Consider the following 24,966-nt stretch of genomic DNA (forward strand, 5'->3'; position numbering starts at 1 on the left):
CACTTGTGCATAAATGTACATAATGTCGACCTGTTCTGTATCTAGACACAAATATTACCTCCTAGCAACAACCACAACACCCCGAACAACTCCACTCTTTGCCCACCAGCCAAATACAATACCAGCTGCACGGAACTTACCCATCTTCATGCCAAATGGTTGAGCCTCTTTCACTCTTCGATTAAGAAACCCCGATATTCCAGGAAACACCTGCCTCGAAACATCCCTTATTGAAATTCTAGAAGGATCATACCCCGCATTAACTAACATGGGTATATAATCTTCCTCAGTAATAAAGTTACTAAACGGCGACCCTGTAAGCCAACAGACAAGTCGCAGGATAAGCCGTTGTTGCCAAGACGTGCCCTCCGAGAGAACAAGATCGAAGGCCATGAAGGAGGCGTGTAGGGTATCGTGTGCATATTGAAGAAGGGGGAGACGTGATGGACGGAAGTGATACATTGTATCAAGGGCGAGGAGCCATGTAGATGTATCATCATCCTCCGAGGAGGCAGCAAGGTCGGCTATAGAGCCCAGTAGCTCTGCAGGCCAACTCGAGGGATCAGAGGCATCGGCGCGGAAGACCTCAGCAGATGTCCGAGCTGAAGATTTCTCAACATCAGGGCGGGCATTATGGACTCTACTCTGGGCGAGTTCGGCTTGTGCAGGTTCAAGAGTAATTCCGATGTAAGTATCAATCAGCGGTGAAGAATCCTGGCGAGACTCTGGACCAGAACGCTGTCGAAGGGCGGTTGTAAGTTCGGACTGTGCTTTATTTGAAGCGCCCTTTTTAAGACCGAGCAGGTGGAGTGACTGGTCACCGCATCCGCATCCCACGTCTAGGACTCTGATAGATGGACTTTTGTCCTCTAAAAGGCCTGCTGCCAGTACCTGGTCTAACAGGGCTTGGCAGGCCTCTGGGAATTCAGCTGTTGACTGGGGTGTGTCAGTTTGGATCAACTTGTTTTTTTTGGGAGACTTACCTCCCAATATCCCATGTTCATCCACATAGTCTGCGGTGGTAGTCGCACATTGAGCACTGCGTGGTCCAGCCCGTACACGTCATTGCGGGCGCCCCCTAGAAGCCGTTTAAGGAATCCCAACATCCAGAGCTCTGTTTGAATTGTTTCCACGTAGCTTCAGTTCAAGGGTATCTTAAAAAGGGATTGGAGCTAAAGTTGTTGCAAGGGGATGGTTCGGATTTGGCTGCGCGGATGTCGGTGGGACAAGCTCCCGCGCCAAGCCTTATTTCCACTGCCATAAACAGTCGCATTAACATAAACAGTCGCATTAAACTGTTTAAAGTGAACAAAAAAATTGTTTAATGCTGATACAAATATCACAACATATAACTGAGCGTAAAAAATACACGAAAGCCATCGCGCTCTATCCCTGTAAACCATACCTCAAATTTCATCAAGCTCAACATCTTGCTCAGCACCCTGCGGCTCATCATGCTTGTGAAGGCGGAACTTGCGCCTCATCACTTCTTCCTTATGTGTCCATATATACCATCCTCCAAGGGTGACGATGGCCAAGATGATCGTAGCAACAACGAATATCCAAAATTGTTTGGATATTATGAGTACTTTGGTTGTGCCATCGTCAAATTTGAATAAGTTCATTCCGAGAACCGACTGTTAAGTAGTCCACAGGTCAGATTAAAATTCACTAAGCGGATGGGCTGGGGCACTCCCTACTGATACAAGGCTTGCTGGTAAGTATATAAGCGTCCCGAGGGTCACGATCTTGACAGTAGCATTGTCGTCAAAGTTTTTGTTTCCAAGTTGGAGCAGCTGCTTATTTGCACCGAGCATGCGGTTGTTTAAATTAACCATTCGGTTGTTGAGGTCAAGCATCTTGCTGGTCATCTTGGAACTCAATCCCAGTTCAATCTGTTCATTATTAAGTAAACAAATCATCAGTGTGAAATGGATTACATACCATATTCAACATGTCTTTGACCTTCTCCTTAATAAACTCTATCCCCTTGAAAAGTGGTTCGAGACGTTTTTCATAGTAAGCTGCACTTGTGGCAAGTTTTGTAAAGCCATTATCTTTGGACTTTTGCTGCGAACCAAGAATACGGCTCAAATCACCTAGTTTCTGAAGGGTATCCAAGATTACTATTAATCTGTATGGAGTTGCTAGGAGACGATTGCGGGTGTGGTGAATGGCTGTAATATCTCCATCACTCTCAGTAGTTGAGTGGGGGTCTCTGCTGTTGGCAACGAAAGTTAAAGTCTTGTTGAACTGAAAGCAAAAGTCAGAAAAGCCAAATTATATGTGTTGCGCAAACTCACATGCGCATCCACGTCGTCACCTAGATGACTAACGTAGGAGCGCCAGTCTTTAAGGCACGATTGAAAAAACGGCATAATGAAGTGTAAACCAAATATCACCTGCGCATGGCCCCTTGTAAGTCTTCGAGGCGAAAGTCTCAAGTTCTTTCTGCATTGGCGTATCTGGGCCGACATGAAAGAAAATCCAGAGGGTTTGAAGATTCTTGGGATCATGACGGTTGAAAACTCCTGTTTGGCGCATAGTCCAGCGACCGGGTCTCCCTGTCACTGGAAAGGCGAAGCTATAGGAGATATCTGAGAATTTGTTAGAAGGGTTGGTAAGCGACAGGCCGCGTTACTGGAGAAGTCTACCTTGAATGCCATTATCACCATCTCGGATTCTTAGTACCCCTTCTCCTGCAGCAGTAATCGATGGCTTATGGCCGAATGTCAAAGTCAAGTCCCATAACTCAGGTCCGATACTATATGTATCTTTTAACGCCTCGAGGGCATCCTTTGATATTTGTAGCGGGCTTATCGAGTTTATAGAGTGAATCGAGCTTTAACTCAGGAATTCTGAGATAAGTAATATTAAGGACAAGCTCGGAAAGAAAAAGTCTTACACGATGCGCAAGTTTGGACATGGCTTTGTGTGAATGTGTTGTTTGGACAGGCTGGCTTCCGTGAAAACACTGGTTGTAAGTTTATTTTGTGTGGCCCCTGTGAGGACGACACTTAGCGTAGATTCAGACTTTAAAGTTGCAGAACAAACCGTCACTCTCGTAAATAAAAATTTTCAGGGAATCATATGGCTGACAGAAAGTCGTATATATTGACTTGGTGGCCAGTTCAAGATTTCAATGATAGTTTTCACTTGACTAAGCTCTTTTCTTCGAATTGCTGAATAAGTAAGATAGGATTGAAAGGATTCACCGTGAAAAAAGTGGGTATGTAGCTCATCAGGTCAATTTGGTTATAACTGGTAATTACTAGTAAGCTACATAGTAATTTTAATATTTTCAAAAATGCCTATTTTTGTCATATGACTACAAGTATCAAATATTGCGGTCTTTGCGATAGAGCGATAAGTTCTTCTGTTCTTGGAGTTGAGGTTATCCCACGAGCTCTAACTAATGACAGTGTACAGGTACGGCTCCAGCTTGTTTTTCGGGAATATGTGCAAAGCTGGACAACAATATTCTCCATTCCGGCGCCTGCAGTGTGACGTTGGGAGTCACACCTGCAGGCTGTACTGGAGAGTATATCGATCTCGCAACAGATTTGAACCCCTGCGGATCTTGTAACACAATAGTAAGCTGGACCTTTCATCCTTTTTGGACACTTTGCAAGTCATTCGGTTGACATATTTGATCTCGGGTGGACCGCTTTCTGTCTGCTGCTTGGATGGGAACATCTGTCCACCTGCGTCAAGCTCCAGTGGCTCCAGTATCTGCTTAAGTGACCTGCGAGATAAGATACTTCCAAGAGCCATTTCATAGCGAGATCGCTAATTCTCTAGAACTAGTGCCCCATGCCATGTAGTCTTCAGAGGTCTCCGAGTTCTTTGACCTGTTCGGGCTTCTAATCGAGGGCGAACGGGCGATAGCTTATTGAATTCGAAATTTCCTATTTCAAATACTCGATAGGTCTTATATCTATTGTTGTGCAGAACTACCCGAGCATATCAGGCAGACTTTCTTAACCCGGATTAGCGCGGGTTGGTGCCTGATTCGGCGGTAATCTTGCTTGCCTTATATTTGAGACCAGGGGGGCGTTGGATGAGCCATCTTCAGGCTCTAATAACTAAACTTCTTCTACAATTATTTCCGAATGTCTACACAAAGCGGCTGCGGGCTGCAAGAACCAAATCCCCTGAAGGCATAGCCGCACTGGCGAAGCAATCCGAGTCGACTGGTATTTTGACGCCAGCGCAACGACCTGCAACCGATCGTTCAGAGCGCCAGGGGGCAACTCGGGAATATTCTAGTATGCTATCGGTATTATTCGACGAAATGAATTAATTATCTGATTCGCTTGTACAGTTTCTGATCAGCTGATCGCTAATCGAAAGTTGACAAAATATTCGGCTTTTGAGGTTTCCCTTCGTCGAATCACTTTGCCCTTCCAGAGGATATTGTTGTGCTCTCCTTTTCTAAGCCTATCTAACGATCGCCATGGACCGAATTACGGGCCTTCCGTTAGAAATCCTGTTTATGATCACATCCTATCTAGAGAATTGGGTGAGCGACATCAACGCGCTTTCGCAAACCAACCGTTATTTCCACCGCCTTCTCAATGATCGCATTTACAGCATTGTCTCTGGGGATATCTCCAACGTCTTTGATATTCATTGGGATGTCAAAGAGTCCTGTTACTCTAACACTTTGTGGGAATGGCCTTCAAAGCATGGCAAAGTGGACTGTGTGCGGAAACTTCTACAAGCCGGTGTTCCTATCAACATGGAGTTTCCAGAGAACTACCATCCTTTCATTATAGCAGCAAAACATGGACAAATCGACGTTATTCGTTTCTTCCTTGACTCTGGGGCAATTGACCCTCGCCCATGTGACGCTAAATGGCCCAATAGCCAGCATATTTGTGAGATCGCCTTGTCAGAGGCGGTCAAAGAGGGTTACGAACCGATCGTTCGGCTGCTGGCTGACCATGGAACTCGTCTGCAATTTGACAGCCAACCCCTGTATATCGAACAGCCTTTAATTGATGCGACAAAACATGGACACACCTCAATTCTCCAATTTCTCTTAGAAAGTGGATGTGATCCCGTTGCGGGCGATGGCCGTCGTAATCCGGGAGCAACTAGGCAGACACACACTGCGCTTGCAGTTGCTGCCACCCATAGTCCCGAATGTCTCAAGTTGATGCTGAAAACAGGTGTAGAGCCTGGTTTTAAGTCTACTATCGGCAGCGACATAACATTTCTCCAAGAGGCGCTCGACTCTGGAAACTTGGAGCTTGTCAAATTTCATTTTGCGCTGGGTCTCGACTTTGAGGAGCCATTCGACGCCGCTGCGGACAACTTTTATTCAGAAAATATTCACTCCGACATCTTCTCCGAGTTTGCCGAAACATCATTGTCCCACCCTGAGCTCGGCATGCTACTTTTGGAACGAATTGACGTGGAAAGTGTGTTTCGACATGAATATCTAGATAGTTCCGATTGGATGCCTCATGGAAGGCGCGTCTTCCTGTGGCCAGGTGACTTTGGTTGAACGAATTTTGGTGGCAGACTGGTCATTTCTTACTAGAAGGGATACTGAACAAACTCAGTCATGGATAGCATTGTTGAGTCGGGGTCTTAAACGAGCCGTCAAGGGGGGCTTCGTCGACATAGCGACACTGTTACTCGACCATGGAGCAAATCCCGACCATGAACAGGCAATTGTTACCACCGTGGACCACCTTTCTCCGATACTATATGCGATCCGACAAGGGGATTCCAATATGGTGACGTTGCTCTTGGATAGACAGGCGAACCCATATTCCAATGAACCCAATGAACCGTTTTTAAGCGCAGTTCAGGCAAAGAAGGCAAGGCCTGAACTTATGCAACTTTTGATTGAGCGGAAATGTCTCTCACGAGGGCTCTCCGCTACTGATGATATCATTTTGTTGACCGCCGTGGCTGGAGGAGAAGAAGTTTTCGAGATGGCGTTGCAGTATTACCAGATTCAGCTAGACCCCGACGACGAGCTTCATAAAGACATGTTCTGGCGAGCGATCAGACACAAAGACGTCGCAATTGTGAGAAAGCTACTCGCTGCAGGCTTCGATCCCAATGATATCCCGCAGCAGGTCGGCATGGATGAGTCTGAGTCTGTTCTTGTGCAGGCAACGACGCCATGGCCCGACGAATTCAGTGAGCATGGACCCGAGGAAGTAGAACTATTGGTTGACCTCCTAATTGAGCACGGCGTGAGTCCCCTGTGCCCCGAACATGGCTCAGGCTTGCCAATTTTGCATTACCTCATGTACGAAGGCATGAAAAACCATACCAACGTCGCCAAGCTGCTTTTGAAAAAGGGCGCCTGTCCATTCACTACGAGTATCAATGACCCATTCGATCTTTGGGCTCCAAATGATCCTTTGGATGTGGATTATTCTCTCGACGAAGACGAGAAAAGCACTCCGAAGACCCTCCTAGAGAGAGCTGCAGCTGAACACGATCGAGAAATGGTTTATGTCTTGTTGGAATTCTTTGAGCAAAATACTCCTTTCTATAAGATCAAAGACATGGTGCGGTCTGCTGCTCAAGCCGTAAACCCTCATGCCCCCAACCTCCCAGGTTTGGAAAGGCTTCTCTGGCGGTTTTACTGGCGGAAAGCCTATCCCTGCCCACAGACTTGATAACTGTTATGCTCAGTTGCCGTCAAACGCAGGGAAAGCTGAGCGGATGTTGAGTTCAATCTCACTTTCGGAGAGAACCATCTATGATGTTCCTTTTCCTGAGAAAGTTTATTGCGTGCAGTTTCAAGATAGACGTATGCTGCATGTATGACCTGCATGTGTGGCTTTGAGCATGGAGATTCCAACCTTGGAACCTTCCTATTAATCTAAGCAGGTACCAAATGAAGGAAGGCTCCACTGATGGAACCAAACATACTGTAGACCGAGCTGGTGAAATAGTGTGCCCCTGAGTCCCTCCCAGTCCTAGACAGAGGCTGCGAGCCCCCTCCTCTTTTCACTAATCTTACGCCGTTCCCTCCCCCAACCTGATTGCTCTGGCATTGACACTTTATATGGGTTTAGCTTTTATGACAACTGGCTTATGACCATTCCACTTAAAAGTTTTCCGTTAAACCCGATCATTTCTGCCCCACTTCATGTCACAACATGCCTCCCTATGCCAACTGATTGAATGATAATCGTGAACTTAATATCCAATGTATCTATTATTTGGAATTACTATAGATTATTACACCGAAGAATACGTCAAAAGACCGCGCTGCGATGCCTCCGGTCGTATAACTCGTATAGACAGGCCAGACAGCACGCATATCTTCCCGAGAACAACAACGGCATGCAACAAAATCCGCGCTCAATGGGTATCGAAAAGCTTTACCATCGCAAGGATCTGCCATTACTCGGCACTATCCCATGGTACTGTAACACCGAGATCAGCAGCGACCCGCATCGCAGACACAATGCATCCCTCAAGCAGAACCATTCCATCCCAGCACCACCCGCCAGCTAGGTAGACGCCGTTGTCACCACTGTGCCAAGAATACGGGGAGACCTTGCGCTGGCTGCGATCTCGAAAGATCGAGTTGATGAACATGCGACTCTGCGGACTGCGAAGAACGCGGGTGAAATTGGCCGAGCGGATAATTTTTGACTTATCGAGGGGGAAGAGGGGGTTGGTAGTGACGAGGATGGAATTGGGCTGTTCGTGTACTGCTTCGGTGATGCAGTCGTTGGAGAAGAAATGGATGCGTTGTGTTCGGGAGCTAAGGTCGGAGTTTCGTTTTTTGAGGGATAGTGAAGATGTCGCACGGAGCATTGGGAGGATGCTTGTTTCGTCGGTATGCGCGACTGTTTCGACTGTTGTTGTGGGGATGGCGGAGAGTTGAGAGTTTAATGGGGAAAACAGCGATGCTGCTACATCGGGGGAGACGGCGAGGACGACCAGGTCGAAGTATTCCGATGTTGTCTGTTCATCGGCTGCGGAGTATGTGATCTGGACGCCTTCGTTTTGAGGGGTGACTTGGGTCAAATTAATGCCGAGTCGAACGTCTATGCCCTGCAAAAGCTTCTGTTGGACAGATTGGACCCCAGAGGTGACGACAAAATGTTGCTGACTGTGGGTCTGTCGTTTGTATGCCAGGACATCGGAAGCGGGAAAACATAGGAGCTCATGGTGTGAGCAGGTGCATACGCTTGAGATGAGGGGGAGCAGGTAGTTGACCACGTAGGTTTGTGGAAGCCAAATACGGCGCAGATAGTGATCTAGAGACTCGCTAGGCGCTCCAGTCTTCTGGTCTTCTTCATGAGGCGCAACGAAAAAGCAGCAGAAAGTGAACCAGACATAGCAGGCCAAGGCATACACTGCCTCCACAAGCCAGTGAATCAAGTCCACTGTCCGCGGTACCGGTGGTACCTGGTGGAAATTAGATGCATAAACCATCGATGGTCCTGGAATGCAAGACGTCGTCGATGAGTCCTGGGGTTTCGGTAACCTCGTGAAGCTGAAGAGGAATGGTTGTGCATGGTAGTTGACGGCCAGGTAGTCATACATGCGAATCAGGTTCTGGTAGAAACCACCCGCAAATGCACGCATGGGTACATCAGCCCAAATGGCTGGATTATTCTTCTCCTTGGATGGAACCGAGATCGACTCCGCGCTCAAGGAGATTTGGTCGCGCTGGACTATGCATCAGCCCATCCATAATAGTCAAACACATTACCAGGTGCCCCAACGAGCAATGTTACTCATCGGGGACCCAGAAGCAGGTCTAAACTTACCTTTTCGAGCAGTGTGACTTGATAGCGCTTCTCGCGGTCCTGATGTAACAGATGTGCCGTGGTCAAGCCCGCCATGCCCGTTCCCACAACAGCGACCGACCTCGGTCGACGGAGCTGGGTCTTCTCCATGATCGGGTCACAAACTCAGCAGGCGTCAATCAGCTCGCCACTATTTACAGCACAGCACTAGGTTAGGCGCGGGGAAGAGATCGAACAGTGTGGCGGTATGCGCAAAAACCGGGTAGCGGGTACGCGAAAATCCCCTGGCTGTTGGGGACAAACACATGGTCCTGAGTACTTGGCATCCCGATCGATCACGATCGGCAACTTTCTCTTAACTCTACATCACCGGACATATTGATTCTGCCGTTAGCCACTTCTAGACCTCTATAGCTTATGATATTCTTTATCTAGAGCATTGCTACTTGGGTTACGATTGTATTGGTCCCGCACGAGGGTCTGTGATTTCTGCCTTATTAGTCATCTTCACAGGGCCGGGGACAATGTCCAGATGATTGCTTTCTTGTGTTTGCATCCAAGTGCATGTTTTAACTGCATAAGTATTGTTTGTCTACCATGCCTAATTTTCTTGATCTATTATTTAATCTATGCTTCCGTGATGGCATGCTTAAATCCCTCCCATGCGATTAAATAGAGGGTCATTATCCTGCAGCCGAGGTTCAGGTGTGTCAGCATCTTGTTTTCCACATAGCCAATCAGCAACGGAGACAAGAAGCAATTACAAGCAAAGGAGCTACAAAAAATAAGTGGCGTTTCTATGATTGTACATTGTACCTAAGAACAGCTGACGAATGCGATATAAAAAATTATCATGTTGCCATCGGAACTGCCGTGGGAAACCCTCACTTATCCCTCAAGACCCCACCAGACGTTCCTCGTTTTGGCCAGGGGCAGGGAGGCTCATCATAGCCAATCTCTGAATCAGTTGAAGACGTAGAGCGAGTGCTTGCGCTTGCGGATATCCGGTGAGCTGGTGCTAGCTTCCCGTAGTTGGGAATTCTTCAGAACCAACAGCCAATATCTTCTGGGGTCTCATTAAGAGGTTGCTGGGCTGTAGCCGGAGCGTAAATTCGAGGGTATACCGCTGGGAAGGCCCGTGTTCTTTTTCCGGAAGTGGTAAGTTGCCATCGGCCATTTTTAGGAGCCAGAATCTCACACGAACCAAGTAGTGCTGGGGCCATGCTGGCAAATCAGATAGTGAGAGCCAGCCAGAGCCTATCAAAGGTACAGACCGAGGCATAGATTGAAGATTATTCGTATAGTCATCAAGTTTTATCATTATTGGACGCAGGATTGTCTGTGTTTGTGAATAATCATAAGGGGAAGTATCAACATACATCTGTAACGAGAGTGCATCGGTCAGACATCGTATCACAATGTCTCTGTTGATTGGTGATAAAGGTGAAAGGAAGCTCGCTATGGCGACAGCGGTCTGCGCGGAGATGGAAGCAACAAATTCCGCGATGCAGAAAGGAAAAGCTTCGAGAATGGGGATAGAGCGAAAAGACGCAATGCAGGAAGGACAAAAACGGAAGTTTGATTTATTTACATCTCAAGCGGGAGATAAAAACTAGTTGAGACAGATGTCATGGTGTTCCTCGTTACTTTGAAGAGAATGTCCACTTCTTCGGTGAACGTGCTACTTTTCTTATTGACCTCGTGTCTTGTAGTTAGAATTAAGTTAATAGTCTCCTTTGGTAGTATATTTGATACATAGATGCTTTTATGCCAGTGCAATGGCACCCAGAGCTCACACTATTCTCCAGAATGATGAACTGTTACCGAAACCTCGGTAGTCATATTGATATTCTCCCCCTTCCTTGGGAGGGCAGGACCCAAAATGGCTGTCTGACTTCCGTTATCATGAACACTCGAATGACCGATGTCCGTTTGTGTCTCGCCCTGCGAATTGTCGAAGATTTTGCCTCGTGGCACAGATGGATGAGAAATCATGTCGTAGTTGTTATCTACTGTGCTCGGGAACATCTTGACCAGAAGAGGCTTAAGGGCTGGAATCGAAGCTGCAGTAATGGCAAGTCCGTCCTCGACCGCGGCCCACCAAAGTAACGGCGCGAGTTCCCCTATGACAGATATTTTGTTAGTCAACGTTTAGTAGAACAAAGATTTAGGGAATCACACAAGTAAAGTCGGCCTTTGCGGAAAGAGCGACAAGATAAGTTGTCTTGACGATGGAAGCTGCACCGGCACTATCAAGCTACTAGTTAGCACTCGTCGCGCTTCAGAAAATTGCAAGCTCGGATCAGAAACTTACAACACTCCAAGGCTCATAGCAAAGGCAACGCCAATCTTCTCTTTCTTTTTCATTTGCAAATTCCAGACAATCGTCCATGGTAATAGTGCAAGAACAAAGTCCTGCGCGCCAGAGTATGCTATGACGCAAATCTCGACATTAGCTTCCGCAATTCTGCATAAAGAGGATCCTAAAATGCAGACTCCTTACCTCCAACAAACAAAGAAAAGTCGGTGAAGACACTGTCGGGCCAGCACTTGGATGGGATCGCCGGGTTCCACAAGTGTCGAGGATCTTTGCATTGAAGAAAAACGAACAAGGCTGCGAGGATATTGATCACGTTCATGGTGACAATCACAAACCAAAGCAATGCTATCATCCACCTTTGCACCACAATTCGCAGCAGGGTCACGGCGAAGGAGGTTTTGCCCAGTGTGCACGCCATGATGGCTAGGGATTCGCCGATGTCACAAAGCAGCGCGACATTGATAAGATTCTCAGGATTTTCCTCCACGAAAGCAAGGTGTCTACCCAGACCTATTGTGGAAGCGACATGGCACACAGCTGCATACGCAACGAGGCAGCACTGTCAACAATACCAAGTCAGCTCAATACCGACCGACACACGATGCTTGCCAAAGAATGAGTACTCACGATGGCAATGATGATAATAAAGTCGTCCCAGCCAAAAACATGTCTCATAGCCACCCTCACATATAACCTCATCATGACGATCACCAGCGCAACAACGGCCATTGTCCACATCACGCCCTGTACCAACGGAGCCCGGCTCTCGTCTAGATAGGACTGTGACAGTTCGGTCCCCATATTGAACAGAGTCCTAATTCCAGAGCCTCACAAAGCCACAAATTCAGTGCCAATTGGACCCTGGGAAACTGGACGCCCAGAAAAGTACATATCGCACCCCTGGGGCTTCTGAAGAGATTTAAGCCCTGTCGCTTGACTGTCGAATCCGGGCGCCATCAAGACTAACGGGATGTGGGAGATACATGACAGGGGGGCGCGTGTAGCCCGGACGGCAAAGTCATGTTCGCAGCTACACATCCAGTGGACTCGTACAGGCGGGGGCCAGGATTTGAAGGAATAGTGGGCCATCACCTCACCTATCACACTAAGGGGTGATAATTGACATCGTGCAGGCATCGCTTCCATCGAGGTGTACTTTTGTGATTGTGGACCTGTCTACGGAAATATCCCCGTTGAAAGGTACAAAGATTCATGGCATTGCAAACCAAATCGTACCAACAGGATCTCGCACTGACAATTTCGGGTGCAAGACCCTGATACGGTTTGACGTTATTTTCCTACAAAGCCACGTTCTTCAGAACTGGGAAAAAATCGGCATCAAGCGGTATCCACGGGCGCTAGGGCGGCGCCGCTGTCAAATTGGAGGTCTCACGAGCCACTAATAAATCACAATATTCTCGATCTGGCCATTCATCGGGGCCATACTTATTACTCCAGTATCCACATCCCGTTCCCCCGGAACTGGTAAGAGCTAGGATATTAGTTGAAACGCCCCGACACGTTTCTAGGACCTCTTGCGCAGTGACCTTCTGTTCTAAGGGAATTAGCCATTGGGCTAAGCTGGATTTCAGTACATTCGAGCCCTAATGAGTCTAGCGGAACGTTTTTCGCAGCGGCCACCATTGAACATGTTTCTCCGCGCTTCAGATACCTCTGACTGTCATTTCTCACCGATCAATAGTGCTTCCTGCACTTCTTGTACCTCTGTGTGAGCCAGTACGGGACAATGGCATTGTTAGCCTCCCTTCCCTCCAGCCCGTGGGTCCAGAGCCTCGTGGCCCTTGGCTTGCTGCTCCTGACAAAGCTTGTTTGGGATAATTTCCTGTCGCCTTTGAGAAGTATTCCGGGCCCGCTCCTGGCCAAGAGTACCAACGTTTGGCGTGCCTATCACACCCATCAGGGATGTGTTGATCGCAAGCATGTAGAGCTGCATCGTAAGTATGGGTCTGCAGTTCGAATCGGGCCCAATTGCGTGAGCATCTCGGACCCCAGTTTGATCCGCACTATTTACTCCACACGCAATCCATGGAAGAAGGTAAAGTGACAGCTCACCTCGCATCTATTTCGACGTGCATTGAATTAATGACTGACATCCACTTCGATTTAGAGTGATATGTACCGCCCGAACGATGTCTTGATCGAGGGTCACCGATTGTCCAATTTATTCAACACCCAAGACGATGATTGGCATGACCAGAACATTCGACCTATTCGGAGTCTGTGGAGCATGACAAAGGTCCTGGAATATGAACCTCTTATCGACGAGACCCTGAACAAGTTCGTGGCGAAGCTTGCGGCCAAATTTGTGGACGGCGCAAATGCGGGGACCATCTGCCCTGCCGATGAATGGATTGGGTTCTGTACGTTTGCGCTTTGCTGTACAATGTTTGAATGACATTTACTAACGTCTACAAGTTGCCTGGGATGTCACGGCCAACTTCAGCTTCGGTCGCCACTATGGCTTCATTGATCAGGAGAAGGATGTAGACAACCTCATTACCGATTCTACTGATGGTTTGATCTACTTCGCACCCGTAAGAAGATACCTCCTTCTCCCTCTACATAAACACAAATAACACCATGAGATCAACCAGGTCTCTCAAATCCCATGGGTTGACAACCTCCTCGACAAGAACCCGATTAGGCGAATCGGCCCCAAGCCAACCCTGACCGGAGTCCTCTACGCCTTCAAAGTCGTCGCTGAATACCAAGCCCAGCTCGCCTCGAAAACAATCACCGCTGGCACCGTTGACCACACCCTTGACAAATACGTCCAGCTGAAAGAAACCCACCCGGACATGGTCAATGACCAACAAATCGTTAACTGGCTGATGCTCAGCATCCTCGCTGGTGGCGACACAAGCTCTGCGACCATGCGCGCCATCGTCTACTACCTCTCCAAGTCTCCCTCGGCAACTGCAAAGCTCGTTGCCGAGCTCAAGGAAGCTACTCTCGCCACCCCTGCCCCCTGGAAGTCAATCCGGGATCTGACCTACCTGGACGCCGTCATCCGCGAAGCAATGCGCATTAACCCCGGCATCGCTATGATCTTCGAGCGTGTTGTTCCGGAAGGTGGATTCACACTCCCTGATGGACGGTATATCCCAGCTGGAACTAAAATTGGCATCAACCCCTCCGTCACGAACCGCGACTATGAAGTCTTCGGAGACGATGCGGACAACTTCAACCCGGACCGCTGGCTACAGGGCAAGAACGAAAGCGACGAGCACTTCGAGTCTCGTTCGAGGCGCATGAAAGATACCGTTGACTTTGTCTTTGGTGGTGGTGGCCGGATCTGCATGGGTCGGTATCTGGCTGTGCTAGAGATCAAGAAGTTGATTGCTACATTGTATAACTTGTTTGATGTGAGTGAATACTTGGAGACTGAGAAACGGCGCGGAGCTAACTGGTATCAGATTCAATTGGTGGATCCGAAACATGAGTGGACCTACAGGAATGCCTGGTTCGTGTACCAGTATGATATGCCTATGACCATCCGTCGTCGATAGGTTAGGTTGAATAGCTTGGGGGAATGCACATACATGATTGAAGTAGAATGATTATAGGTAGGCTATCTTGAATACATGGCTCAATTTGCAGATTCACGAATGTATTGAAGTAAACGAAACGAAGAGAGAGAGGAAAAACCGAACATACCGCAGAGGGTATCAAACTGCCATCCGAAAGAGAAAAAAGGAAAAACGCCCTCGCATCAAACCAAAAAAAAAAAAAGCAAGTCAAAGCAAGATAACCCCAACTTCCTGATATCCATGCGTCAATTCATTAGAAAGTGTACTGTCGTGGTTTGACCCCGAATTCAGGGTCTTGCGTAACATCATTTGCCTTTGGCTATCACCTTTTCTAATCCACAGGTGACAGGGCCATCATCATTTCGAATTAGATTTCTTTGGGTTCTTCATATAGACCCTCTTTAGGCTTCACCGCGGCTTTCTCATCCATTCGCTCGGCTCGGCCTTCTTCGTCTTCATCGCCGGTTATCTCGCCCCAGCCGGAGCTTCGTCGGCTGACACGGCCTGAGGTCATGGCAAGGGGGCTACCCACACCGGTGATGCTAGCTGCTGTGCTATCGTTTCGGCTGTGGGAAGGTGCACCGCTGCGAATACTCGCTCCGTCGCCTGTGGCGGGGGTCATCTTCCCTGGGTAGAAGCCGCCCCGCTCGCCGGTGGCGGCGATGGGTGCTGCACCGGTCGAGTAGACACTGATACGCTCGGCGCTGGCAAGGCCGACCAGGCTCGGGCGGTTCAGGACACCCTGCGCATTGAATGTGGATGAGTTGGACGGTTCTACCACATTTCCACTGAGGACACTAAGTGGCAGGCTCTCCCGACTGCCACCGAAGACGGATGATGGTGCGAGCGCGCGGACGGAGGCATTGGTGTCCAGAGAGTTTCGGCGGCGGCGGTTGGACGAGCTAGCCAGTGTGAGGATAGAGGCATTGTCGGTCAAAACGTTGTTTGCGGTCGCCGTGTTGTAGGTTTGGCTGTTGGTAATCAGGTGTCCGGGCACAGCCGTGGCGGGCGATGAGGAGGTAGGGAATTGGTGCGAGAATTGGACCTGCTGGGTTCCAGAGCTTTGCGTTGAGTTTCCATGTGCGTGTCCCTGTTGCGTGTTCTGCGCGGGGTACAGTTGGGTAGAGGGTGCGGCCGATTGCACGGTAGTCAGGGTGGTGGTCAGGGATCGAACAGATGGTGCAGGGGACGAGAAAGTGCTGCCTTCGCCTCCACCATTGGTGCTTAATCCTCCTCCACCTGTCGCCAATGTTCCCGCCTTCGAGTAACCGGCCTCCGAGATCGCGGTGTCACCGTTCGTGGAAATGGTAGGGGCGTTCGACTTGGCGCTGGTCGCGGGGACTGCATGCTCATAGCTAGAGTAAACGAGTGAAGGATCGCTTCGCGAGCGAGACGCCTGACCATCTCCAACTTCTGGGTAGGAGTAGCTTGGATTGGGATTTCCTGCCTGATGATTGACAGTTCCCGACAGCGGGTAGGGGTTGTTGCCTCCGTTCTTTTTGATCTTAGCCCCGGTGGGTCGCCTGTGAGACCAACGGCCCGAGCCTGAGTTGGAAGAGCTTTTTAAGCTGGCTAGGCGCTTCATCCAGCTGGAGAAGGGGTGGCGGCGAGCGTTGCGGTCTATTGTATACCAGATGATTAGTGGTTTCCACAGAGAACAGTTGTCCCAAGTGAACCTACCGTGCGCCCGCGCAGGCCCTTCAGCAGTAGCCATATTTGATGCAAATAGTTTCGCCAGAATTAACTCCAGGTGTCAGGAGAAACAAGATAAGAAGCTCATCGACGCGCGCCGAGGCAATTAGGATCAGTGCGGGTAGACTGTTTATCCGAGTCATGTGCGCACCCTTGATGTCAAACCGCCTTCACTTCCCTTTTTTCTTCTCATCTTGATCATTATTTTACTATGATCGATCTTACTAGGATTTGGGAATTTGGCAATCATGACCGAGTGGCAATGTTCCTGCCTTGTCTGGAATCCCGCCCGTGACGCAATTGAAATGACCTGAACATCCACACGATTTTATAGCTCCTTTCTGCCATGTCTTCTGGAGCAGGGATCCGCCGACTGCCTCTTGATGTTATCGCCAAAATCAGATCATCGACTTCGATCGCTGATTTGAATGGGGTGGTTATAGAGCTGGCCAAGAACTCATTGGATGCAAATGCGCATACGATACTCGCAACCGTCGACTTCAAGCGTGGCAGCTGTATAGTCGAAGATGACGGCGAAGGTATCCGTCCGGATGAATTTGAGTCTACTGGTGGGCTTGGAAAGATGCATCGTATGTGATACTTACTCTGCGCTCTTGGTTTCGTGCTCACGAGTCTCGCAGATACGTCAAGGTTCCAAAAGAGAGATTCATATGGTCATCGAGGCCTCTTCTTGGCTTCACTAGCTTCATTGTCCTTGATGACCGTGACTTCTCGCCACGAAAAGTATCAGAGTACAAATTCGGTCATATTTCACCATTCGAAGCCGGTGGCCCGGTTGCTTCCTGCACCAGCACATCAACGCCTTCAGACTGGTGAACATGGCACGAGTGTTACCGTCAATGATCTCTTTGGCAACATGCCAGTACGGGTCAAAAGTCGAGCCTTGGCTTTTCAAAGGCCGGATGAGTTGGAGAAGGAATGGGAGAATCTCAGAAACCTTTTGGTCTCTCTGATGTTGGCCAATTCGCAGTTTTCGAAGCTTGTTATTACCGACGTGATACGTGACAAAAGGATATCCATTCGCTTCGTCTCCCATACTGGAGACCTTGCAGACAGCTCTATATCTACAACAGACCTCAGACGCATTGGATCTATCCTCGCACAATCTGGAATGATCAGTTCCAGAAACATGAACTCTTGGCACGTTTTATCAGCTACCATTCTCGATCTCACGATTCGGGCTGCCATTTCTACCGTGCCCAGCCCGTCCAAGAAACTTCAATTCATTTCTTTGGGTGATGACCCGGTTTTGTCACGGAGCAATTCAAACATATTATACAACGAAGTCAACCGATTAATGTCTCTGTCGGACTTTGGAACCGCCAGACCAGGTTCAAATGGCACGCCTTCAATTTGCCCATCGCCACTCGTGGACGGCACTCATGGCCCAGGAAGTACGAGTGGCAGAAGCTGGGCTAAGCCCATCAACAAATGGCCAATGTTCTACGTACGGATCGAGTCAGGAAATATTCAAGACTTGTCTGGTGATGAGTTATCGCCGGATTCCGAAAGATCTATACAGCGTATCACGGATGTCCTTGGCGCCATGATTCTAGAGTTCCTGAAACAGCAACATATGCGACCCCGTCCCGCGAAGCGGCAAGCCAAAGAATCGGATCGAACCCCGTCAATTACAACCTCTGGCCAGAAAGGTCATCGGTTTCATGCAAACTTGGAGGCAGGTTCAAATACAGAAGAGGCTTTAAGTAGCCAGCTCAAGCTTCCATTTTTTCAAAGATCTCAAGCTATAATTTCGGGTCAAAATTTCAATCATTGGTCCAGGGTCAAGACCGCGAAAGTTAGCTCTGGTCGTACGTCTCCAGCCGGACTATTGAATGAGAACACTGGTACTGGGGACGAAGGACGGGGCGCAGAGCAAAATCGCTCAATGTCAGATTTAACACAGACCACCACGGGGCGCAGGCAACGCGATTCGACTTTTTCAATGCATCCCGATCAAACATTCAGGCGATCAGCTTCATTAAAAACCAGCAGACATTTTGTTGTTGATGATAATGAAGGCGACACGCGCGCACCACCAGACCAGCCTATCCGCTGGTTTGATCCGCAGACAGGAAAAACACATTTGATCAACCCGCGTACAGGTCAGACTATGAACAGCAAGCCAGCTTCTTCTAGGTTCTCGTTATGGTCTGGTAGCCTGGCTGCCAACCGGGAACAACCTGACCGCGAGCAGTGGCCAGGTTCTATGATCGACCCTTCTGGGGGTCAGTGGGTTGAAGGCTTACTGGAATCATGGGAGAACCCAGTGTTCACTCGATCTGAAAAGCCACTAGCAAATATTGATGTTCCAGCCATGTCTCACAACTGTCTCCAAGGAATTGGGTCTCTGGATGCTTCTCATCTTGCCAAGTTCAGAGGCAAGATACAGCGTCACAGTCTAGCAACTTCCTCCATCATCGCCCAAGTGGACCAAAAATTCATTCTTGTGAAGATGCACTCAGAATTTGCGCAGCATCCTGGCTATGACTTGGAGGGTGTGCTAGTCTTGATTGACCAACACGCAGCGGATGAGCGTTGCCGGGTTGAGCGGTTGTTTGAAGAAATGTTCATCTCAACAGAATCTTCCACAGCAGCAAGTCAAGTCCGAATGGTTGAGATTGATCCTATATCGTTCAACGTCTCATCTATTGAAAGTGCACTCTTTCGAAAATACTTGGGGTTCTTCCAAACATGGGGTATTCACTACAACATAGATGCGAAGTTAGTTTCTACGGCAACTGTTTCTATTCATTTCCTCCCAGTTCTCATCGCCGAGCGCTGTCGATCTGAACCTAATTTGATACTTGACTTGTTACGCCGTGAGATCTGGACATGCGAGGAAGACGATCAGAGGCCACTGGGCTCGAAAAGATCGTCCACCGAGCACTTCGCAGATATGTCACCAAACGAGCCGAGTGGTGCTCATTCGTGGGTACAGCAAATGAGCGGCTGCCCCCAGGGCATTCTAGATCTTCTCAACTCTCGTGCCTGTCGCTCAGCGATCATGTTCAATGATCCCCTGAGCATCGAAGATTGTAAGGTTTTAGTCTTAAGACTTGCTAAATGCTCTTTTCCATTTCAATGCGCCCACGGGCGACCATCAATGATCCCGATTCTGGACCTACGACCACGCACAGTGCACGGCACAACACCATCTGATGAAAACATCACGATGTACGATGTGGATGATGATGATAATGACGAAAACAATGACGAGGGGTCGGATTTCATAGAGGCGTTCCGGAAACGATATGTAAAGTAGAATGTTGGCCTTAATGCCTAAACTAGGTATGCTTATAAACAAAATTATGAACAACTTTTGAAACTTTCCACTGCTTTGTCCCTCTATTTCAGTTCATGTGACCCAAATTGACTGAAGCAATATTCTCTCTAGTTCTCGATATTTCTCTAGTTCTCGCTATTACTCTAGCAATCATGCGACTTGACTGCCAAATCTGACCCAACGTATACCCAGATTGACATATCACATCACTCCACAGCAAACAAGAAATACCCTCCAAAAGTACCCAATACGCCCGTGTAATTTCCATTCTCCGAAACCTGTCGGAATACGAATACATACGAAACCCACAAGACACGCGAAAATACACTCGGAAAGCGTTAAAACCACCAGTCCGCCACTCAATGCCCTACAGGTCCCAGACCCGCATGAACTAGCATAAACACCCTACACTTCAATCCTGCAAGCCAAATTCCGCAGCCAACCACGCACGGCGCTAATAGATTTGGATCGGTCCTAGATGGTCACCTTGCAGATTTAGGCATACGTGTTTTCTGTGTTCCATGCGATCTACGGATCGTCAATGTGACAGCGGACATATCATACCCGGATATGCTGTTCCAGGGTACCGGTTTGACGTATCCCTTGCAGTGGATACCCATGACGGTGGCAGGAAGGCTAGATTTGTAACACGGGCCTTATAGAGGGGGTGGAGGGGCTCTGTGCAGGGATTAATCTGTTTTGGGAATATGGACGAAGATGTGTCATTTCGTCCCGAGGGTGGGGTTAAGCTGTTACTAGTCATAATTTTCAAATAGCTTCGAGAAAACACTAATATATCAGAAACGGCGCATGAATCTTAATCTGGCTGGAAGGTTCAGAGCGTTCGTTATCTCGCTTGCGTGGATGAATACTCTTTGGGCACGTAGACTGTCCCGTCCATTATTCGACGCGCAGTTCGAACAAAAGAGAGCGTTCGGAAGGTCGGTAATCCATCGGGTCCTTGGTTGCCTTCTTTTTGGACACATACACTCATAACACCAATAGGGTGTACGATATCCAAAGTATGCAGATCCGCTGCCTTGCCGATCACTCGGTTCACAACAGTGCCCGACACACGACTACAGGCTGCGGTACAAACAGCCCCAGTCCCTGCCATGCTTTCATGACACATTTTATCTAGAAATAGCCGAGCAGACACATGGCCCTCGGATGGGTTGGTTGAGGGGTAACAAATATCGGCAAGGGAGCGAAAGGAGATATCTGATCCCAATGTTGCCAGTCCTTGGTCCATGAAAGTAGCACTGCCACTTTCCCTCGAAGCTCCTGACATTTCTCGACCCATTTCATGTTCGCTGTCAGATCAGCAGCGCTTTCGTGGCCCGTGATATCAAAGTCTTGTGCGTCAACGAAAACACACGGGTTTGCGACGTCACATACTGTGATTTCGATGTCTTTTCCTTGGATGTTTACGATGTCGATTGATTTTCCCGTGGGCAAAATACCTCTCGAAAGGATCGCTCCAATAGACTTTATTGATTAGCGAACGCTTGAATCGGGGTATCCTAGGATTGGAGGGAGAACCTACAGATCGATAGTCCATCAATATCGGGCTGCCCGTCCCCGGGACACCTGAAATGGCATGACTCCCCTCCGCTTGAAAGGCACTGGAATCATCAATCGGAACCTGGGCAACGATAGTATTTTTGGTACCAGTGTTGTAGATGCGAACCTCCTGCGCTCGAGCCCCCGCATCGATCGAAACACCAGGTCGAAAATCAACAAGCCCTTCATCAATAGCAAAAGGACCAACAGCCGCGGAGATATTACCGCAGTTCCCATTATAAGAGATTTTATCATCTGCAATGCCAACTTGCACAAAAGTATAATCGACATCTATGCCCTCGCGAGTCGATTTCATGATAATAGCAACTTTGGACGTAACTGCTCTGGAGCCGCCCATTCCGTCGATCTGGAGTGGATCTGGGGATCCCATTATTCTCTTTAAAAGATGGTCTCTTTGTGGACCCGGGGTGGGAAGGACAGTCTCATGAAAGAACAGGGCTTTACTTGTTCCGCCTCGGTACAACGTGAAGGCTGTTCCGAAGCTCTTGTGGTCAGACATGGTTGTAGTTGCACAAATGTGTGTTTGGCTCATGAAGAGAGTAACATGAAATCTATATAGGTCCATATTTAAGACGCCCAATGCAATTTGTTCATAAATGATAAAACATCTCGGAGCGTTAACGGCTTCAGTTTGCCGAAACGGCCCGGCTTTCCGCCTCTCTTCCCTTGCAAATGCCTACCCCAGTTCCTAAAATGCTACCTTGTTTGGGCTTAGGTCTGGAAACGACTTTAAACGTTCTCTTGATCCTTTCAAGTTCCTTTCTCATTGAGGTCAGAGGCTTGAAGTTCTCGCTTGTCCTCGAATGAATGCTGAGGATATTCGTCTTTTATTTTGACTTCAGGCTCCATGCCAAGGCGTCTTCTCCCTGTTATAAAGTTAGTTACGAATATACAACAGCAATTTTTACTGTACTCACGTTTTGATTGTTGATATTTCCACCATACGATCAATATCGCCAAACAGTAAATCATTACTTTGAAGCAAGAGCCCACAACCACCATTATATTTTTCGATGACCATCCCTCCTTAGTACCGAAGTAACAGCACCAGGCGACTTCGAGTAATGCAAGGGCGATGATTCCAGACAGTGACCATCGACCCCATGATGTAGGATTAAGATAGGAATATCCTCCATAAAAGATAGAATTGCTCAAGGCCGTGTAGATAATATGCCAGAAAGGCGCATATTCTGGCGATATAGACTGAATGAATGCATCTACTTCTTCCTCTGCGAAGATACGTACGCGCAATAGGAGAAGGACTCTGTCCTTGATGAAAATGAAGAAGGGGAGGAGGATCTCTTTTATGGAATCCATCATGAACGGATGTTTTGGAAAGCTTCCTGAGATGAAGAAGAAGTCAAAATTTCTGCGACGAGGTTGAAAGGTAGCAGCCTGGCCCCCACCTTGGCGAGAGCCTTGTGTATATCTAGCGTCTCAAAATTGCGCGCTAAGTTCCAGTTTCGGGCGACCCTAGTGACCGTTACGGGGCTGTAATGGTTTGGATCTCTAATTGAGTCTCTTCCTTACCGTGGATAATTTTGCAAGAGTTGTAGACCCGTTTCGCTTAAACTAGCCATTGAATAGGTCAAAGATACTTTGGTTGAAGGTGGAAGGTGTAGGCTGAAACTTGAGCCTCAGTCGTGGGGCCGTCGCCACTCTACATGGCACTAAATCAGGTCCATTTCTGTGGTACGTAGTCGCGGCCCCTCTCCCCCTTCTCTCCTCTTTTCTCTCTATCATTCGCCAATATAAATTGTTATCTACATTCTATTTCTACGCTTCATCTCGCGTAATGGCTGCCGTAGCCTCTTAGAGGACATGATCCCCCAATTCCGAGAAGTCGCCTCACGTTTCCATTTAGTATTAGTGCTTTGCTGTTTCCCATCTACTAGGCCTTCTTTGGGTCATTTTTCTTGAGCTCTTCGATCTAGTATCGAAGCGTGCTCCTATTCCATTTTGGGACCAAACTTGAATGAAGCCCCATACTTCAGAGGCCGCTGTCAGATTCGATGGCGGGCTATTAAACGATTACCAATTATTCTATAGAATACTCTATATCTGTAACAGCTCATTTTTTTCTCGGCTTGTCTTCATCTCTGGAGAAATTCTGATCTTTTTCTAGACTGGTACCTTTCGGTTCCATGGTTCTAATGTTTCCACGGAGCACTGAACTATGGCACAAGCTTCCTCATCTATATCGGCTTGAATCACTAGACTTCTTTCAATCTCCTAGATTTCTTCTTTCAGGCAAAGTGCCTTGACGCATGTCTATATCGTCCCCCTCCTCTGTCATTTTCTCGTCTTCTTTTTTCTTCTCCTCCATCCAGCTTTGAGTATTCAGGAAGCTGCCAACATGTTGCTGCGCCGACAGCAGCAACCTCACTGGCTTTGGCGCCATAAGCGCAGCGAGACAAAGCTACAGATGATCCTCCAATCTCTACAAGGATCTACTGAAGACCAGATCACTGCCGAAAAGGCACAGCACTGCGGCATGCAACTGAACCCTCTCGATTTCGAGACTGGCGATACCTCGCCCTTTGTATCACCTTGTTTCGCTCCTCGAGATGACGACAGCCTCCTCATCAGGAAGACTCGATTCCAGTTACAAAAGAGCAACTTCTTTCGCTGCTGCCTTGGTACTGGCGCCAAGTACCAGAACAAGTCCCCGCGCCAGCGCAATAATCTCCTTCGAAGCGTGCTCGTCGAAACCTTCAAGGACTACCGCAACATCGCGAACCGATCTCGCAATATCGTCGCTGATCTGCATCATTATGAGTTTGATTCACATTCAATTTACTCCGACGACGAATTTGGGCCGAATCTAACCATGAACACTGACAGGGATGACGGTTCCCTCGATAGAGCGATCCACCACAACGGCAAGCAAGCGAATCTCCGAGTAGTGACTTCTCATGAGCTCCGATCTGAAAACCATCGGATGCGTCATAACCACCAAATTATCACTATTTCCATCAACGAGCGACCCGGTGCTCTTCCTTCAATTACGGAGCTTCAAGTTCTGGCCACCCAGATTCGACAAGCTATGCGCTTCGAGCGAAAGCTGGGTCAATTCAACAATCCCCGCAACAGACACAGTCAGCCCAGAATGGTCAAATACGAGTTCCCGGTGAGTTCGCCAACTGCAATAACATGGGATATTCACTAACAACCCAACAGACTCTGGTCACCACCATCTATCGCAGAGGCTACGTCCGAGTCATCTACGGCTACATGGACGGCACACTCAAAATCCAATACACGGAGCCGCAACAAATTACCGTTGACAACTTCGAGTCAATGATGAAAAAACTCCTTCAATGGAACCTCCCCGAGACACAAGGCGATCCCACAAAAGTCGTCACACTCCCAACAATTCAAGAGGAAGAAGAAGACCCAACAGTGCAAGTCACTCAAATCTCAAAAACAGCGCAGTTGACAAAACAGGAAATCACCCAAATCAATAACTTCCTGCAACGCTGCCTCGAGCCTCGGTCAAGTCTCACTAATCCCTGGCTCTACAAATCACTCTCACGCAACATCAACCACAATAACGTCCGCTCCAAATACACCTTCTACAACTGGGCTTACAATCCCTGCGCGCTGCCATCTCCCATCGCATGCAAAAAAATTGTCTGCAAAAAACCACAATCTCCCAAACCCAAACCCATAAAACGGGTTTGGGCCTTAGGCTCTGGTGATCATGTATTGACTTCATTCGGTTGAGGAGACCTTCGAGTACTTGGCTTACTCTTTTTCTCATGTTCGACG

General features: G+C 48.3%; 12 protein-coding genes across 12 annotated transcripts; 5 read left to right on the forward strand and 7 right to left on the reverse strand.

Annotated features, from left to right (window-relative positions):
- Window positions 1-54: 54 nt before the first annotated feature.
- On the reverse strand, window positions 55-1,106 carry N7443_004389 (uncharacterized protein; the record flags this gene model as incomplete). The annotated part of the gene is made up of 2 exons (XM_056884445.1): window positions 55-936; window positions 984-1,106. 2 exons carry the CDS (start codon window positions 1,104-1,106, stop codon window positions 55-57), a joined length of 1,005 nt encoding a protein of 334 aa, XP_056742723.1.
- A 300-nt stretch (window positions 1,107-1,406) lies between these two features.
- N7443_004390 (uncharacterized protein) lies at window positions 1,407-2,457 on the reverse strand (the record flags this gene model as incomplete). Its single annotated transcript, XM_056884446.1, has 5 exons — window positions 1,407-1,637; window positions 1,701-1,895; window positions 1,945-2,253; window positions 2,304-2,323; window positions 2,403-2,457. 5 exons carry the CDS (start codon window positions 2,455-2,457, stop codon window positions 1,407-1,409), a joined length of 810 nt encoding a protein of 269 aa, XP_056742724.1.
- A 1,999-nt stretch (window positions 2,458-4,456) lies between these two features.
- Window positions 4,457-5,512, forward strand: N7443_004391 (uncharacterized protein; the record flags this gene model as incomplete). Its single annotated transcript, XM_056884447.1, has 1 exon — window positions 4,457-5,512. One exon carries the CDS (start codon window positions 4,457-4,459, stop codon window positions 5,510-5,512), a length of 1,056 nt encoding a protein of 351 aa, XP_056742725.1.
- Window positions 5,513-5,744: 232 nt separating this feature from the next.
- On the forward strand, window positions 5,745-6,647 carry N7443_004392 (ankyrin repeat domain-containing protein; the record flags this gene model as incomplete). Its single annotated transcript, XM_056884448.1, has 1 exon — window positions 5,745-6,647. One exon carries the CDS (start codon window positions 5,745-5,747, stop codon window positions 6,645-6,647), a length of 903 nt encoding a protein of 300 aa, XP_056742726.1.
- A 733-nt stretch (window positions 6,648-7,380) lies between these two features.
- On the reverse strand, window positions 7,381-8,891 carry N7443_004393 (uncharacterized protein; the record flags this gene model as incomplete). The annotated part of the gene is made up of 2 exons (XM_056884449.1): window positions 7,381-8,661; window positions 8,763-8,891. The coding sequence occupies 2 exons, from the start codon at window positions 8,889-8,891 to the stop codon at window positions 7,381-7,383; spliced, it is 1,410 nt and encodes a 469-aa protein (XP_056742727.1).
- Window positions 8,892-10,538: 1,647 nt separating this feature from the next.
- On the reverse strand, window positions 10,539-11,862 carry N7443_004394 (uncharacterized protein; the record flags this gene model as incomplete). The annotated part of the gene is made up of 5 exons (XM_056884450.1): window positions 10,539-10,864; window positions 10,923-10,990; window positions 11,056-11,173; window positions 11,245-11,620; window positions 11,689-11,862. 5 exons carry the CDS (start codon window positions 11,860-11,862, stop codon window positions 10,539-10,541), a joined length of 1,062 nt encoding a protein of 353 aa, XP_056742728.1.
- A 946-nt stretch (window positions 11,863-12,808) lies between these two features.
- Window positions 12,809-14,591, forward strand: N7443_004395 (cytochrome P450; the record flags this gene model as incomplete). The annotated part of the gene is given in 5 exon segments (XM_056884451.1): window positions 12,809-13,016; window positions 13,035-13,117; window positions 13,190-13,442; window positions 13,498-13,616; window positions 13,677-14,591. The coding sequence occupies 5 exon segments, from the start codon at window positions 12,809-12,811 to the stop codon at window positions 14,589-14,591; spliced, it is 1,578 nt and encodes a 525-aa protein (XP_056742729.1).
- Window positions 14,592-14,979: 388 nt separating this feature from the next.
- On the reverse strand, window positions 14,980-16,326 carry N7443_004396 (uncharacterized protein; the record flags this gene model as incomplete). Its single annotated transcript, XM_056884452.1, has 2 exons — window positions 14,980-16,232; window positions 16,293-16,326. The coding sequence occupies 2 exons, from the start codon at window positions 16,324-16,326 to the stop codon at window positions 14,980-14,982; spliced, it is 1,287 nt and encodes a 428-aa protein (XP_056742730.1).
- Window positions 16,327-16,650: 324 nt separating this feature from the next.
- N7443_004397 (putative DNA mismatch repair protein (Mlh3)) lies at window positions 16,651-19,590 on the forward strand (the record flags this gene model as incomplete). Its single annotated transcript, XM_056884453.1, has 2 exons — window positions 16,651-16,894; window positions 16,946-19,590. 2 exons carry the CDS (start codon window positions 16,651-16,653, stop codon window positions 19,588-19,590), a joined length of 2,889 nt encoding a protein of 962 aa, XP_056742731.1.
- A 1,158-nt stretch (window positions 19,591-20,748) lies between these two features.
- Window positions 20,749-21,694, reverse strand: N7443_004398 (uncharacterized protein; the record flags this gene model as incomplete). The annotated part of the gene is made up of 2 exons (XM_056884454.1): window positions 20,749-21,099; window positions 21,158-21,694. 2 exons carry the CDS (start codon window positions 21,692-21,694, stop codon window positions 20,749-20,751), a joined length of 888 nt encoding a protein of 295 aa, XP_056742732.1.
- A 251-nt stretch (window positions 21,695-21,945) lies between these two features.
- N7443_004399 (uncharacterized protein) lies at window positions 21,946-22,512 on the reverse strand (the record flags this gene model as incomplete). The annotated part of the gene is made up of 2 exons (XM_056884455.1): window positions 21,946-22,061; window positions 22,113-22,512. 2 exons carry the CDS (start codon window positions 22,510-22,512, stop codon window positions 21,946-21,948), a joined length of 516 nt encoding a protein of 171 aa, XP_056742733.1.
- Window positions 22,513-23,551: 1,039 nt separating this feature from the next.
- N7443_004400 (uncharacterized protein) lies at window positions 23,552-24,921 on the forward strand (the record flags this gene model as incomplete). Its single annotated transcript, XM_056884456.1, has 2 exons — window positions 23,552-24,325; window positions 24,376-24,921. The coding sequence occupies 2 exons, from the start codon at window positions 23,552-23,554 to the stop codon at window positions 24,919-24,921; spliced, it is 1,320 nt and encodes a 439-aa protein (XP_056742734.1).
- Between the last annotated feature and the right edge of the window lie 45 nt (window positions 24,922-24,966).

The sequence above is a fragment of the Penicillium atrosanguineum genome (genome assembly GCF_028827265.1).
Source record: "Penicillium atrosanguineum strain IBT 20685 chromosome Unknown utg000003l_segment0_segment0, whole genome shotgun sequence".
Classification (NCBI taxonomy): Eukaryota; Fungi; Ascomycota; class Eurotiomycetes; order Eurotiales; family Aspergillaceae; genus Penicillium; species Penicillium atrosanguineum.